We start from the raw sequence: 18,251 nt of genomic DNA on the forward strand, positions 1-18,251 counted from the left end.
AAGAGAGGTCCAATTAGGTTTCTTATCCCTTCACTCTGTGAAGCTGGCTACCACCTGGGCTTCCCCAGTGATTCAGTGGTAAAAGAATCTGCCTGAAATGCAGGAGATGCTGAGAAGACCAGGATCCAGTTCCTAGAGTGGGACGATCCCCTGGGGAAGGAAATGACAACCCACTCCAGTATTCTTGCCTGAAAAATCTCATGGACAGAGGAGCCTAGCAGGCTACAGTCCATGGGGTTTCGAAGGGCTGGACACGACTGAGTGACTAAAGGACAGCAATATACATCCACACCCCATCTTCAGAAGTGTCTGCTTAACGTGTGTTCAGTGTCTGCTTAACGTGTGTTCAGTGTCCGCTTAACGTGTGTTCAGTGTCCTTCCTTCCTTCCATTCTCTCATCCTTGCTTTCTGCCATATCACTTTCTGACAGATGATCTCATGTCAGAAGGACATAATGCAAGTATGTTCAATCTGCCAGGTTTAACCAGAAGCACAGAAAGATGTTCTAACCTGTCCTGTCCTAGGATTCCTGAGATGATTCTTATCTGGTCATATCACACTTTTTCATCTACCCTTGGACCGAGCTCACTAATATCTTATGAGGGGATTTAATAGTACATGTTTATAACCAATATTAACCTACAGTTATCACTTATCTTGTGTTTACCTGGATTTGATAGCAGAAATGTGGCAGCCTCATGATGATTTGTGGTGATTTAAATTTTTTTTAAACTTATTTTAATGATTGAAGACAAATATGTTCTGATCTTTGAAGGATGACTGGAAATTTCTCATTAAACTCTTTGAAACCGATTTCTGGGAGGGAAATGAGGAGAGGGCAGGCTTAGGACAGGTCTGGAAGGATATTATACATTTCTCCTGTTCATTTTAGTTCTATTTATTTCTCAAGTTTTATCAGTTTTGATCATTTCTATTTTCTTAAAGAGTAACAATTTTTCCTAGATTGTCAATTTATTGGTAGGAAATTATATAAGAATTTCTTTTGTAAACTTTTAATCTTTTCTTTAACTAAAGACATGTCCCTTTCCTTATTCCTAGCATTGTTCATTTATGTCTTTTCTTTCATTTTCTTGATCAAATGTTCTATTTTGCTGTTCTTATCCAAGAACCTTTTGATTCTTTTGGTTCCATTACACTTATTTTTTGTTTGAGATTTAATTACTGTTTTTAAAAATAATATTTATAAAAAATTATATTTATATATTTTTCTCTTCTTTATTCTAGTCTTCGGCTTTCTTGGGGGATTATCTTGATTTCTTATTCTAACACCTTGATTTAAAGTTTAATTTACTTTTCAATAGAGGAGAAATATCATATGACATCCCTTGTATGTGGAATCTAAAAAAGAAGTTATACAAATGAACTACTTACAAGACAGAAAAAACTGACAGACTTAAGAAAGTATGGTTGCCAGGAGGAAGGGCTGGGGGAAAGGATAGTTAGGGAGTTTGGGATGGGCATGTAAACACTGCTGTATTTAAAATGGATAACCAACAAGGATCTACTGTATAGCACAGGGAAGTCTGCTCAATTTTATGTGGCAGGCTGGATGGGAATGGGGATTGGGGGAGGATGGATATGTGTATATGTACATACGTGTATATGTATGGCTGAGTCCCTTCGCTGTTCATCTGAAAACATCACATTTTTAACTGGCTACCAGTTCAGTTCAGTTATTCAGTTGTTCAGTTCAGTAATTGGCTATACCCTGATACAAAATAAAAAGTTCAAAAAAATCAAGTTTAACTTAGTATATAGTGTTTCCTATTTTTTAATAAATGCATTTTAGGCCATGAATGTTCGCCTTTGTGCCACTTTGAGTATGTTTGTGGTTTTGTATGTATTGTTTTCATCAGCGTTTATTGCTCAACCATGTGTAATCTATATATTTTTAAAATTTCATTTCATTTTGTTTATTTACTTACTTCTGTCTGTGCTAAGTCATCATTGCTGCATGTGGGCTTTCTCTAGTTGCAATGTGCAGACTTCTCATTGCAGTGACTTCTCTCCTTGCGGAGCACGGGCTCCGGGCACTCAGACTCAGTAGTCATGGGGCACCGACTTGTTGGCCCTTAGCATTTGGGATATTCCCGTGGCCCTTGCATTGGTAGGCGGATTCTTTAGCACTGGACCACAGAAATCCCTGTAATTTATATTTTTATTTTCTTTTTAACTTTTTTTAAAAAATTGGAATATGGTTGTTTTACAATGATTTGTTAGTTTCTGCTGTACAGTGAAGTGAATCAGCTGTATGTGCACATATATCCCCTTCCTCTTGGACCTCCTTCCCACCCTCCCCACAGCCTACCCATCTAAATCATCACAGAGCAAAAGCTGAGCTCCCAGCTAAGGACTGTTGAGGAGCTTTTTTTTTAATATAAATTTATTTATTTTAATTGGAGGTTAATTACTTTACAATATTGTATTGGTATTGCCATACATCATCATGAATCCGCCACAGGTGTACATGTGTTCCCCATCCTGAACCCCCCTCCCTCCTCCCCTCCCGTACCATCCCTCTGGGTCATCCCAGTGCACCAGCCCCAAGCATCCAGTATCATGCATCAAACCTGGACTGGCGATTCGTTTCATATATGATATTATACATGTCAATGCCATTTTCCCAAATCATCCCACGCTCTCCCTCTCCCACAGAGTCCGAAAGACTGTTCTATACATCTGTGTCTCTTTTGCTGTCTCACATATATGGAATTTAGAAAGATGGTAATGATAACCCTGTATGCGAAGAGGAGCTTTGAAATTTTCTCAGAGGATGATTAGGAAAGGTCTTTCTTTGCCTAGTTACTTATTCTGATCTTTTCACATATGATTAAGATTTTTTCACTTAATAGTCTACTGTTATTTCTTTTGTAGTCTAATGCTCGTCATCTTTGAGGCTTCTCCGTGTTTGAAAGACAGTATTGTGTAATGATTAATAGTGTAGTAGCTAACACCAGATAGAGGAAGGGTAGAAGGTGAAGGGATAGGTACAAGGTTGCGAGGGATGTTTTGAACCCCAGGTCTGCCATTGTGGAGGTAGGGCAGCCTGAGTTTCCTACCTGTAGAATGTTGCTGTTCAAAAAAAGTACCCATTGCATGGGAGAGTTAAAGTGTGTTAAACCACATACAGGAGAAGGCAGTGGCAACCCACTCCAGTACTCTTGCCTGGAAAATCCCATGGACGGAGGAGCCTGGTAGGCTGCAGTCCATGGGGTCGCTAAGAGTCAGACACAACTAAGCGACTTCACTTTCACTTTTCACTTTCATGCACTAGAGAAGGCAATGGCAACCCACTCCAGTGTTCTTGGCTGGAGAATCCCAGGGACGGGAGAGCCTGGTGGGCTGCCGTCTATGGGGTCGCACAGAGTCGGACACGACTGAAGCGACTCAGCAGCAGCAGCAGCAAACCACATACAAAGCCCTTAGAAGAGTGCTAATAGTGAGCATTCAAAAATACCAAATGCTTACTTACAAAACAGAAACAAAGACATAGAAAACAAACTTTTGGTTACCAAAGGGAAAGAGGGGAAGGGATAAAATAGGGAGATAAGGATTCACATATAAACACTACTATACATAAAATAGACAACTAATGAGAACCTACTGTATAGCACAGGGAACTCTGCTCAGTACTCAATGCTCCTTAGCTTTGTAATTGTTCGGTGTATCTATTCCAGTCCCTTGGGTTTGAATCCCATTGAGTGGTTTCATTCACATGCCCCTTAAAAATAGAATATAACTGGATTTTGTTTTCTACTCTACATACATATTTCTATACCTTGTCAGTTTTTACATTAAAATTTATTTTGACCATTAGTGTGTTTGTATTTATTCTTGCTATTATTCGTGCTTTGTGTGCATAAGGTACTCAAGAAAAATCGAAGGACAAAGCAGACAAAATTCCTATGCTTCTGGCATATGTATTTTGGGAGAAAATAGTCAGAGAATAAGATAATAAGCACTAATTAAAATAAATAAGTTATTTAGTATGTTAGGGAGTGATAAGGACATGGACAATAAAAATAGAGCCAGATTAAGAGGTTGTGAGTATGTAGTTCGGGTGGGAGGGCTGTGGTTGTGGTTTTGAGTAGGTTGATCAAAACGGTCCTAATTGAAGTGACACAGAATAAGGATTTTAAAAAGATGAGAGAGTCATTCATTATATAAATGTCTGGACAAAGAACATACCACATGGAGGAAAGAGCCAGCATCTCATTCCTAGAACTGTAGTATGCCTGGTATAGTCAAGAAAAAACAAAGAGGATGGTGAGTTACCCCAGACAGAAGTGAGATAGAGGAGAGGAGAGAAGGGCTGGATCATTTTAGGTCCTCTGAGCATTGTAAGGACTTGGCTTTTACTCTGGAGAGAAGTAGGGAGCCATTGAAAGTTGTGGAGCTTTTTATATGCATAATGGTGCTTTTATTTCCACAGGATAATTTCCAACAGTAAGATGGACTTCTGGGTCAATCTATGTGTCTTAAAATTTACTAAATATTGCTAAATCTTTTCTGAAAAGGCTATAGCAATTCTTGCTCATTCCAGCAATGCATGTATGTTTCTTTGAATCTTCTCCCACATTGCAAGGCCATTTAAGAAGTTATTTTTGCCAATCTAAGGGGTGAAAAATGGTTTCTCATTACCATTTTAGTTTGTATGTATTCATATGTTTATTGGAGGCTTTTACTGTCTCTTTTCTAAACTGTTCAAGTCCATTTTCTTTAGAATTATTTGTCATATTTTATCAACAGGCTGGAGCCTTTGTATATCATATATATTAAGCCTTTGTCATATTGGTTGAAAATATATTTATACATTGTATTTTAATGTCTATATTGTTTTTTACATTTAAATGTATTACATCTTTTTCTACTTTCTTCTTTTAAATTAATTGTTATTGGGATAGAGTTGATTTACAATGTTGTTAGTTTCTGCTGTATAGCAAAGGGAATCAGTGATACATATCCACATACCCACTCTGTTAAATTATTTTCCCATATACTAATAGGTCATTACAGAGACCTGAGTAGAGTTCCCTGCGCTATACAGCAGGTCCTTCTTAGTTATCTAGGCTTCTTGGTGGCCCAGTGATAAAGAATCTGCCTGCCAGTACAGGAGATGCAAGAGAAGTGAGTTTGCTCCCTGGGTTGGTAAGGTCCCTTGAGTAGAAAATGACAACCCACGCCAGTATTCTTGCCTGGAAAATTCCACAAACAGAGGAACCTGGTGGGATACAGTCCAGGGTGTCAGAAAGAGTCAGACACGGACTGAGTGACCAGGCATACACACAAACACACATTAGTTTTCTACTGTATACAGTCATTTGTATATGTTAATCTCAATCTCCCACTTTATTCCTCCCCTCTTTCCCGGCATCGTGTTTATTTTCTACATCTGTGACTCTGTTTCAGTTTTGTAAATAAGTTCATTTGTACCATTTTCTTAGATTTCACATATAATTGATATCATATAGTAGGTATCTTTGTCTGACTTACTTCACTCAGTATAGCAGTCTCTAGGTCCATCTATGATGCTGCAAATGGCATTATTTTGTCCTTTTTAATGGATGGGTGATATTCCATTGTGTATATGCACATATATGTACATACAAATGTGTGTGTATATATATGTATATATATGCATATATATATATGTGTATATATATATATATATATATATATATATATATATATACTGCATTTTCTTTATCCATTCCTCTGTTGATGGATGTTTAAGTTGCTTCCATGTCCTGGTTATTGTAAATAGTGCTGCAATGTATGTTTTCAAATTATGGTTTTCTCTGGATATATGCCCAGGGGTGGAATCACTAGATTATATGATAGCTCCATTTTTAGTTTTTTCAAGAAACCTCTGTACTATTCTCCATAGAGGCTGTACAAATTTATATTTCCACCAAGAGTTGCATTCTCCACACCCTCTCCAGCGTTTATTATTTGTAGATTTTTGATGATGGACATTCTGACCAGTGTCAGGCGATACCTCAAGATAGTTTTGATTTGCATTTCTCTAACAGTGATGTTGAACCTCTTTTCCTGTACCTTTAGGCCATCTGTATGTCTTCTTAGGAGAAATGTCTATTTAAATCACATACAATTTCAATGGGATTACAAGCTGCAAGTGTACCACACTTTTATAATAATTTTGGAAGGATTGACATTTTAAAGTTATTATGCTTTCCTGATTGGAAGCAAGTTATATTATCTCTATATATTTAGATCTTGTTTTACTACCTTCATTAAGATTTTATATAAATCTTATATTTTATATGAATCAATAATAAGATTTTATAGTTTTTCTTCATATTTTCAGGTGTTTATACACACATATATACTTGCTATTACATTTGAAATATTGCTTTATTTCTTTTCAATTTATGGTGTTCCAAATAACATCTATAAATTTTGTTCATGCACATTGGCAAATTCTTTTTCTAGTTCTTATGGACTTTAGTTAGAACTCTGGGTTTCTATGTATGTATGTTTTTAGCATTTATACCAGTCACTTCATCTTCTTATCAAAACTTCTAAAAATATGTACATATATAGTATACATATAACAATGATGGTAATAGTAGGCATCCCTGTCTTTTTTTTTATTAAAATTATTTCATCATTTCAATGTCTATGGTAATATTTGTTATTTTTGTAGACTTAATATTGTGTTCAGTATCTGTATATTTCACGTAGATTTTACAAAATGGCTGTTAGGTCTTAAGAAATTACCTTTTAAAATTATTATGGATATATTTATATACTTTTTCTCCTTTTGTTTGTTGAGGTAATAAATTGCATAAAGAGATTTCCTGATGCTAAACTATTTTTACTCATTCTCAGTGTACTATTTCCCATTTTCTTCCACTTTTTAAAAAAATAACCTCTAAACCACAAAATATCATCTTTGACCCAACAGAGTAATTTTTGTTTTGTTTCATAAACCTCTGGGTGGTTTATTTTCCTTACTATGCAGTCTATTTAGCTTCTACTGCTTATAACTTTTTGTGACATCATTTATGTTCAAGACTGTGATCTGTATTGATCTGCGTTTAAAGGACACTGGAGGGAAATGTTCTGTTTTCAGGTTATAAGATTAAATAATAAAATATTTTTGCTAATTTATCCAGAGCTTATATATTTTGATCATTTTTAAATATGTGAAGAGTCAAAAGCTAGAAGTGAACTGTTTCTCAATATTCATGAAACCTTTGCCCCATTATTTGTCTTTTGAATTTTGCTTTGAATTGGGTATTAATACCTTTATTTTTTGTTTTGTTTATATTTGAATACCATCACTTGCCTATATTTGATTTAACAAATTTTGTGTCACTTTTTTTGTCTCTTGTTGGATTCTATTTTTGATCCTGTGCCTTTCAATATAATTTTTCATTTACATCTAGTGTTCTTAATGATACATTTTTCATGCTTTTTTCTTAGTTTTTAGAATTCTATTGTTTTTCTTGTTTTGTCTTCTCTAAAAATTCAAACAATATTTCCATTTTATGTTATCTTTTAGTGCTTCACAAGACGCTGTAAGAGTCTGATTTCACTCAACCAGTGGTTACTTTCAGCTTTTCAAAATAATTTAAATCTATATTTCTATATTTTTAGTGTTGAATTTGAAATCATATATTCAAAATTTTCATATTTAAAAGAAATAATACAAATTTTCCTTTACCAGTGAAGTCAATACTGTTTGTTTATATAACTCAAAATTTTACATCAAACCAGTTACAGTTATGTTTTTATGCCAAGTTAAATTTGTCTCCTTCTAGAATAATTTTGTTTATTTCGATTCTGTATATATTTTGTTAGATTCATACCTAAATATTTTAAATTTCAATTAAATTAATTTTAAAAATACTTAGATATAAATCTAATAAAATACATACAGAATTGCTCCATGGAAGGAAAGCTATGACAGATCTACACAGCATATTTATAGGCAGAGACATCACTTTGCTGACAAAGGTCCATCTAGTGAAAGCTGTAGTTTTTCCAGTAGTTGTGTGTGGTTGTGAGAGTTGGATCATAAAGAAGGCTGAGCATTGAAGAACTGGTGCTTTCGAAGTGTGGTGTTGGAGAGGCTTGAAAGCCTCTTGGACTGTAAGGAGATCAAACCAGTCAATCTTCAAGGAAATCAACTCTCAATATTGATTGGAAAGACTTCCGTATCAGCTTGGGAGGCCAAAGATGAAGCTCCAATACTTTGGCCACCTGATGTGAAGAGCTGACTCATTGGAAAAGACCCTGATGATGAGAAAGACTGAGCAGGAGGAGAAGCGGCGACAGAGGATGAGATGGTTGGATGGCATCACCTACTTAATGGATGTGAGTTTGAGCAAACTTAGGGAGATGGCGCAGGACAGGGAAGCCTAGCATGCTGCTGTCCATGGGATCGCAAAGAGCTGGACACGACTTAACGACTGAACAACAGCAAATACCTAAATATTTTATATTTTTGGTGCTATTGTAAATGGTGTTGTCTTCAGTTCAGTGCTCAGTCGTGTCTGACTCTTTGTGACCCCATGAATCGCAGCACGCCAGGCCTCCCTGTCCATCACCAACTCCCAGAGTTCACTCTAACTCACGTCCATCGAGTCAGTGATGCCATCCAGCCATCTCATCCTCTGTTGTCCCCTTTTCCTCCTGCCCCCAATCCTACCCAGCATCAGAGTCTTTTCCAATGAGTCAGCTCTTCGCATGAGGTGGCCAAAGTACTGGAGTTTCAGCTTTAGCATCATTCCTTCCAAAGAAATCCCAGGGTTGATCTCCTTCAGAATGGACTGGTTGGATCTCCTTGCAGTCCAAGGGACTCTCAGGAGTCTTCTCCAACACCACAGTTCAAAAGTATCAATTCTTCGGTGCTCAGCTTTCTTCACAGCCCAACTCTCACATCCATACATGACTACTGGAAAAAACCATAGCCTTGACTAGATGGACCTTTGTTGGCAAAATAATGTTTCTGCTTTTCAATATGCTGAATAGGTGTTGTCTTACTGCATTTCAAATTCCAAATTTGCAATGCTGGTATATACAAAAGCAGTTGATCTTTGTCCAGCAACCTTGCTATACTTAACTATTAGTTTCAGATTTTGTGTGCATGTGAATTTTTGGGATTTTATACATAGACAAACATCTTATCTGCAAACAAAGTTAGTTTTATTCCTTCCCTAACTCTGTACCTTGAATTTCCTTTGTTTCTTCTTCTTCTTCTTCTTCTTGTTTTTTTTGGTGCTAGCTGTGCCTTCCAGCACAGTATTGAATAAGAATAGTGAAAGAGGGGATCTCTCCCTTGTTTCTGATCCTAGGAAGAAAATGTGCAGATTTTCAGCAGTATGTATGATACTAGCAACAGAGTTTTTATTAGATTTGCTTCCTCATTTTGAAGATGTTCCTATCTCTAGTGTTCTAGGGAATTCTACATAAAAAAGTGATAGAATTTGTCAAATGACTTTACTGCATCAATTAATAAGATCATTTAGATTTTTTTCTTTTACCTTGATTGATATCAAATGTTACATTGATTGATATCAAATATTGAAGCAGCCATGCATATCTGAAATAAGTTATACTTGGTCATGCTGTAATTTGCTAATACTTTCTTGAAAATTTTTACATCTATGTTCATGAGAGATATTGACATGTAGCTTGTCTTTATCTGCTTTGGGTATTGCAGTAGCTCTGAGCTCATAGAAGAAATTAAGTGTTCCTTCTGCTTCTATTTTCTGCACAAGAATGTGGAAAATTGGTATCATTTCTTCCTTAAATGTTTGGTAGGATTAACCAGTGAAATTCTCTGGGCCTAGTACTTAGTTTTTTCAAAGTTATTAATTACTAATTCAATTTTGTAATGAATATAGGCCTATTTAAATTATCCATTTCTCCTTGTGTGAGTTTTGGTAGTTTGTGTCTTTCTAGGGTTTGGTCAATTTTATTTATCAAATTAGTGGGAATAGATTTGTTCATACTAATCCTTTGTTATCCTCTTAATATTCATAAATCAGTTGTGACAATCCTACTGTCATTTCTGATATTGGTAATTTGTGATTTCTTTCTCTTCTTTTCCTTAGTTAGCCTGGGTAGAAGTTTATCAATTTTATTGATCTTTTCCAAGAACAAGCCTTAGGTTTTGTGGAATTTTCTCTTTTGTTTCCTATTTCCAATTTCATTGATTTTTGCTCCTTTATTTCGTTTCTTCTACTGTTTTAGGCTTAAGCTTTCTTCCCCCACATTCCAGTTGGAGAAACATATTGTTGATTTTACATCTTTCTTCTTTTCTCAATGGAATGTATTTCTTTGTAGTCACTGCTTTTTCAGCATCCCGCAAATATTGATAAGTTGTGGGTTTATTTTTATTCAGTTCAAAATATTTTAAAATTTCTCTTAAGACTTCTCCTTTGACTTGTGTGTTACCTGAATGTATTTTTAACTCTCCAAGTATTTGAGGGAATTTTTCATTTCTTTCTGTTATTTATTTGTAGTTTAATTTCTTTTTGTCTAAGAATGTACTTTTATGATTTCTATTCTCTTACATTTAAGATGTGTTTTATAGCCCAGAGTGGATTCTCTCTTGGTAAGGGTGATTATTCCATGTGATCTTTTTTAAAATTTATTTATCTTTTAATTGAAGGATCATTGCTTTACTGATTTTTGCTGTTTTCTGCCAAACCTCAACATGAATCAGCCAGAGGAGTATGCATATTCTGCTATGGTTGCATGGAGTATTCTAAAAGTATCAAATAGATCAAGTTGATTGGTAATGGATGTTCAGGTCAGCTATATTCTGATGGCTTCTCTACCTGCTTGATCTACAAATTACTTTACAGAAAAAAAAGGGGGGGGCTGTTTGTGTATCAAACTGAAATAGTGGATTTGTCTATTTCTGTCACTGTTCTATCAATTTTTACCATACACAATTTGATGCTATGTGTTTACCATGTGTAAATAACATATTAAGGATTGTTATGTCTTCTTGGAAAACTGATCCCTTTGTCATATGTAATGCTCTCTTTCTCTTAGTTAGTATTTTTTCTTGTCCTAAAGTCTTTTTTTCCCTGGAACTAATATAGCTACTCTTTCTTTTGATTAGTGTTGACATGGTATCTCCGATTTTTTTTTTTTAACTGTGTTTTTTAACTGTGGACTATTTTTAAAGCCTTTATTGAACTTGTGGCAACACTGTTTCTGTTTTGTGTTTCAATTTTCTGGCCATGAGACATCTGGTATTTTAGCTCCCTGACCAGGAATTTAACCCCCACCCTCTACTTGGAAGGTGAAGTCTTAACCACTGGACCACCAGGGAGGTCCTTCTTTCTCCATTCTTAGCATGTGTCTTTATATTTATGGCTTTTTTCTTATTGACAATATAAGATAAGATCTCATTTTCTCAGTCATTTTAACAATCTCTTTTTTTATTGAATTATAATTGCTTTACAATGATGTGTTCATTTCTGTGATACAATGAAGTTAATCAGCCATATGTATACATATGTCCCCTCCCTCTGGACCTTCCCACCACCTTCCCCTTCCCACCCATGTAGGTCATCACAGAGCACCACGCTGAGCTTCCTGTGCTTTATAGACAATCTCTGCTTTTAATTGGAATATTTAGGCCATTCACTCTGAAAGTAATTATTGAAATACTGGATTACATTACCATGTTTTAACTCTTCTTTATTTATTGTATTTGTTTGTTTTGTGTCTCTTTTTTCCCTGCTCTTTTTCTGCCTTCTCTAATTTAAATTAACATTTTATATGATTCCATCTTAGTCTTCTATTAACATACTAATTATACTTCTTTTAAAATGTTTTTGATGGTTGTCTAGAGATTATAATACACGTTTTATAGCACTTCCTGTGTGGCACACATACCTTATAGCAGAGTATATGCAGTTCCCTTCTCCCTTCGCTTGTGACATTGTTGTCATTCATGGCACTTCTCTGTATTGGCCTTCCGGGTGGCACAGTGGTGTGAATGGAAAGGAAAATAATGATTGTATAGAAATTTTAGAGCATGTGTAAATTGTGTTTTTTAAATCTCAAATCTATATATTGACATAAGCATAAAGGAAAGAAAATTTTAGGAACAACACTCAAAATGGATGTTTGTAGAGTGAAATTTCTCAGCCCTGCATGGCTGGAGTTGTCCTGATTCACTCTGCATTTTGAAGGCCTAGATCTGTTACTGACGAGAGGTCTCAAGTTATTCTTGCCATCATCCTCAATAACTGACCAATTTCTTAATTCCTTCTGGAATATTTTAAGTTCTTCTCTGGTTTTTTAGGTGTTGGCATTTCATCACTATGTGCCTTGGTTTGGTTCTCTTTCTTAAGATTTTATTTATTTATTTATTTTGGACTGTGTTGGGTCTTATTTGTGGCATGCAGTCTTCTTGGTAGCTTCTGGTTTGGTTCTTTTAAAATTTATTTTTCTAAGTCCTTTGAAGAAATCCATGTTATTCTACTCTATAGAGATCATATCTCCTTAAATAATTCTCCTGGTACGGCCCTCCTCTGCATTTTCGTGAGTATCTTCCTTGACTCTAATAAGGTTGCTGTTAGGCCTCTGAAGTCATCTTGGACTCCTGTGTGCTGTGCTGTGCTTAGTCGCTCAGTCGTGTTTGCCTTTTTGTGATTCCATGGACTATAGCTCTCCACGCCTCTCTGTCCATGGGGATATTCCAGGCAAGAATACTGGAATAGGTAAGCTATCCCTTCTCCAGTGGATCTTCCTGACCCAGGAATCCAACCTAGGGTCTCATGCATTGTAGGTGGATTCTTTAAAAGCTGAGTTACACTGGGAGCCCTAGACTCCTGTATTGTCTCTCAAATTTGCTCTTTTGTGTTCTTTTAATCTCTTCATTTTGGACTTCCCTGCTGGCTCAGTGGTAAAGAATCTGCCTACAATGTAGGTCGGGTCAAGAAGATCCCCTGGAAAAGGAAATGGCAACCAACTCCAGTATTCTTGCCTGGGAAATCCCATGGAGAGAGGAGCCTGGCGGGCTGCAATACATGGGGTCACAAAAGGGTCAGACATGACTTAGCAACTAAACAAGAACAACAATCTATTTAATTTTCTGGGGAATTCCCCCAACTTTATTTTACAACCATTTTAGTAAATCTTAGTACATTTCTAAAAATCAATTTTTAAAAAACATCTAATACCACTATCTCTTTCTCTGTTATTTCCTTTTTCTTTTCTTTTCTTTTCTTTTTTTTTTAATTTTTATTTTTACTTCATTTTACTTTACAATACTGTATTGGGTTTGCCATACATTGACATGAATCCACCACGGGTGTACATAAGTTCCCAAACATGATGTTATTTCCTTTTTCTTTGTAAACAGGGGTACAATGTGTGTTCTCAAATCCTATAAAAATTTTAGAGATTTTGGAAGTTTCTCCTACAATATCTCTGTTTCTCCTGGGGTAACCTTTTTCTCTTTTTAGTGTTATTATTTCTTCCTGAAATTGAAGAATTTCCTCAAAAGTCTGCTGACCTGTGGTTATCTGTTTCTACTTAAGAGGAGGCTCTGGAAATCAATGCATCTGACTCACCACATGAAAGAATAAAGAAGGAAAATCATTGCAGGAAGGGGGACCCCTTCCAAGGCCCAAAACTGGGCTCTTGTCTAACACTCAGAAATGAATTGTCCAAGGAGACACATGTGCTGACAAAGCAAGAGATTTTACTGGGAAAGGGCAGCCGGGTGGAGAGCAGTAGGGTAAGGGAACCCAGGAGAACTGCTCTGGCTCAGTCTTGGGTTTTATGGTCATAGAATTAGTTTCCGGGTTGTCTTTAGCCAATCATTCTGGCTCAGAGTCCTTCCTGGTGGTGCACGCTTTGTTCAGCCAAGATGGATGCTAGAGAGAATTCTGGGAGGTGGTCAGACCTGTGGGATCTCCTTTTGACCTTTCCCAAACTCTTCTGGTTGGTGGAGGCTTATTAGTTCCGTGTTCCTTACCAGGACCTCCTGTCGTAAAACAGCTTATGTAAATGGTTACTATGGTGCCTGGCCAGGGTGGAAGGTTTCAATCAGTGTGCTTCCCCTAACAAAACCATATGAACACCTCAATAGATGCATTTCATAATAATCAACATCTGACCATGGTAAAACTCTCAGTAAACTAGTAACAAACAGAAACTTCCTCTGTCACGTGTGTGTATCTGTGTGCATATGACATCATACTTGATGCATACATTAAATGCATTTTCTCTAAGGCTAGAAACAAAGTAAGGAAGAAAGAAAAAGAAACAATTTTTGGAAAGGAAGGAGCAGAGGAGTTTTATTTTCTGATGCCATGGTTATTTTTTCTATAAAATCCAAAAGTAGTCTACAAATATATTACTAGAATACGTGAATTTAGAAAGGTCATGAATACATGGTTACTGTTTCTTAAAAATCAATTCTATGTTCATACAATCGTTAGAAATAATTTAAAAAGCAGAATCACTTAAAGTAGCCCCACAAAGAATAAAATAGCTAAGAATAAGTTTAAGGAAAGAAGTGTATGACTCCTGTGTGTGTGTGTGTGTGTGTGTGTGTGTGTTCAGTCATGTTTGACTCTTTGCGACCCTATGGACTTCAGCCCGCCAGGCTCCTCTGTCCATGGAATTTCCCAGGCAAGAATACTGGAGTGGATTGACATTTCTTACTCCAGGAGATCTTCCTGACCCAGCGATCGAGCCCACATCTCTTGCTTCTCCTGCTTTGGCAAGCAGATCCTTTACCACTGCACCACCTGATACTGAAAGCTATAAACACTTCTGGCAAGACTAAGGAAAATTAAATAAATGGGTTGAACTCAGTGTTGTTAAGATGTCACTTTTCACCAAATGAGTCTAAAAGTTCGATGCAAACCCTATAAAACTCAAAAAGGCTTTTCTTGTAAAAATTGACAAATCAATTTTAAAAGACATGTGGAAAACCAAAAGACGTAGAAAATCCAAGGTAACATTTTCCTAATAGACTTCAAGTGTTTCTATATGCTGTAGATTCAGATCAATATACTGTTGGCACAAGGGTAGGCAAACAGACAAATGGCACAGAGTAGAAAATCTAGAAATAGAACCAGGATTACACTTTAAATTAATTTTTGAATATTTTAATTAGCTTGGGGGAGGCAAAGATTTCTCAGATAGTACCTAAAGTTGTTAGCCACAGGGGAAAAAAAATGATAGCTTTGGCTTTATCAAAATTAAAAATTTCTCCTCATCAAAATACATGGTTAAGAAAATGAAGGCAAACCACAAAATGGGTGAAAATGTTCACAATACATTTCTGTTGCTGTTCAGAGGCTCAGTCGTGTCCAACTCTTTGTGACCCCATGGACTGTAGCATGCCAGGATTCCCTGTCCTTCACTATCTCCTGGAATTTGCTCAAACTCATGTCCATTGAGTCAATGATGCCATCCAACCATCTCATCCTCTGTCATCCCCTTCTCCTCCTGCCCTCAATCTTTCCCAGCATCAGGGTCTTTTCCAATCAGTTGGCTCTTCAAATCAGGTGGCCTAAGTGTTGGAGCTTCAGCTTCAGCATCAGTCCTTCCAGTGAATATTCAGAGTTGATTTCCTTTAAGATTGACTGATTTGATTTCCTTGCAGCCCAAAGGACTCTCAAGAGTCTTCTCCAGCACCACGATTCAAAGCATCAATTCTCTGATGCTCAGCCTTCTTTATGGTCCAACTCTCACCTCCATACATGACTACTGGAAAAACCGTAGTTTTGACTATACAGACCTTTGTTGGTAAAGTGATATCTCTGCTTTTTTAATACACTGTCTAAGTTTGTCATAGATTTTCTTCCAAGGAGCAAAAGTCTTTTAATTTTGTAGCTGCTGTCATTGTCCTCAGTGATTTTGGAGCTCAAGAAAATAAAGTCTGTCACTGTTTCCACTGTTTCCCTGTCTATTTACCATGAAGTGATGGGACTGGATGCCATGATCTTAGTTTTTGAATGTTGAGTTTTAAGCCAGCTTTTTCACTCACAGTACATATATTAAACAAAACATTTCTTTTATAATATATACAAACTCCTACACATCAACAAATAATAAAAGACAACCCAGTAATATAAATGGGCCAAAGGCTTGAAAACGCACTTCAAAAAAGAAGATTATGAATAGCCAATGAGTATATGGAAGTGTGCTCAATATTATCAGTCATTAAAAAAATACAGGTTAAAACTGTATGAAATACCATATTATATATTATAGACTAAAATGGCTAAAACTAGAAAGCTTATTTCTAACAGACTTTGGAATAGTTTGATAGATTCTAAAACTATTAAACATACTCCTACACAATGACCCAACAATTCCACTCCTAGTTATTTGCTAAAGGGAAATTAAAACATCTTGTCACCAAAAAACTTGTATAAGAACCACAGCTTTAACCAAACTAGTCCCAAACTAGAATACACCCAAATGTCCATAAATAGGAAAATGAATAGGAAAAGGAAGGTTGTGGTCAGTCCACACAATGGAATATCTTCAATAATAAAAGAACCAAATTTCTGTTCATCTAACATAGATGATGAGCAAAAGAAGTCAGACACAAAGCACACGTGATGTATTGTTTTCATGTATACAATGTTAAAGTGTTAGTCACTCAGTCATGTCCAACTCTGCAAACCCATGGACTATGGCCCTCCAAGTTCCTCTGTCATGGAATTTCCTAGCCAAGAATACTGAAGTGGGCAGCCATTCCATTCTCCAGGGGATCTTCCCAACCCAGGTCTCCTGCATTGCAGACACATTCTTTATCATCTGAGCCACCAGGGAATATGAAGTCCAATCATGCCTGCATGCTCAGTCATGTCTGACTCTTTGCAACCCTGTGGATGATAGCCCACCAGGCTCCTCGGTCAATGGAATTTTCCAGGCAAGAATATTGGAGTGGGTTGCCATGCCCTTCTCCAGGGGATCTTCCCAACCCAGGGATTGAACCCACAGCTCTTGCATCTCCTGCACTGGCAGACAGGTTCTTTACCACTACTGCCACCTGGGAAGACTGTGTGAAGTTCAGTAACAAGTAAAATTAACGTATGGTTACAAAAAGGATAGCACTGTTTCCCTCTGAGTGGCTGTCTGGGTACAAGTGGTCAGGATGCAAACTGAGGGTGGAAGGTGTGATGTTCTGTTCTTAATTTTTCAAATAACGCAACAGTTTTCCACAACATGTCTCCCTTGTGATCTCCACTGGGTCTCCAGGGTCCTGCAGGACTCACTGGTTGCTTTCCTGACCTCTGGGAGTATTTTCCACCTACAACAGTGGTTAGTGATCCTCTGATCACTTTTTGTCTCATAAATTTTGGTAGAACCCTCTTATCTGCTCATTGCCCCTGCCATTGCCCTTGTCATTGTGAATCCAATCCCTTTATTAGCATTTTTAGTAGGGAGGTGGTGGCAATAATAAAAAGAAGATAAATTATTTTCTTTAATTGGCAGTATTTAACCAGAAACATTTTTTACAGGATGTTGATGCAATAAAGTGATTATTCCCCAATGCATTTTGGGTACTGAAAAGTATCCAAATATACCAGACAAAGGTGGATATCTTTATGATGGTTTTGATTGGGACAGACTGGAATGGGCTTCTTTAGTCCTGTACTTCAGTCGTTCTTAACTTCCACACTTCTCTTCAATTATATCATTGTTTGTTGTTTCCATTGCTTTTGTTTCTTTACTGAAACCACTTATTTTATATATGTTGGTTCTTCACAATCTATCCTTTATATATAAAATGTTACAGCCTTCACAAGCATCTCGGAATCTTGATGACCATTTTCACATGATATTCTTCTTCCTTAGGATGTCCACAGAAAATCAGAACGTGGAAGAAAGGCTTGTCTTTGAGACTGCACTCAGGCACTTCAAAAGACATAAAGTGGAGATTTCAACTGCAATTAAAAAGACATTTCCTTTCTTTGAAGGCCTTCGTGACCGCGAACTCATCACCAATAAAATGTATGAAGTAAGTGAGGTTTCTTATGTAACCATCTGGTAAACCATCCCCAAACTAAGTTATCCTTTGATATCCTAAGCACAGCTAGCTAACTGAGGAGTGTCCTACGAATAGAAGACTTCTTACTATTGTTGCAAATGTTCAAGTATTGTTGTGAGGTAGAAAGGGGAAAAGAGTGGAAACAGGCATCACTGGAGACAGTCCTTCCTCTGATTGAAGGGACGGTGCTCTTGGCAGCCACTGGAGTCAG

At 36.7% G+C, this 18,251-nt stretch overlaps 1 protein-coding gene across 16 annotated transcripts in view; it reads left to right on the plus strand.

Annotated features, from left to right (window-relative positions):
* LOC138434250 (nuclear body protein SP140-like protein) overlaps nt 1–18,251 on the plus strand; it is a 93,910-nt gene that overhangs the window by 15,002 nt on the left and 60,657 nt on the right. For all 16 annotated transcript variants that reach the window (XR_011254691.1, XM_069578589.1, XM_069578590.1 and 13 more), the window contains exon 2: nt 17,848–18,010. Coding sequence is in view for 15 of the 16 variants with exons in the window: in XM_069578589.1 (XP_069434690.1) it covers nt 17,848–18,010 (163 nt within the window). In the remaining variant the exon portion in view is untranslated. The remainder of the gene's footprint in view (nt 1–17,847; nt 18,011–18,251) is intronic.

The sequence above is a fragment of the Ovis canadensis genome, chromosome 2, assembly GCF_042477335.2.
Source record: "Ovis canadensis isolate MfBH-ARS-UI-01 breed Bighorn chromosome 2, ARS-UI_OviCan_v2, whole genome shotgun sequence".
Classification (NCBI taxonomy): Eukaryota; Metazoa; Chordata; class Mammalia; order Artiodactyla; family Bovidae; genus Ovis; species Ovis canadensis.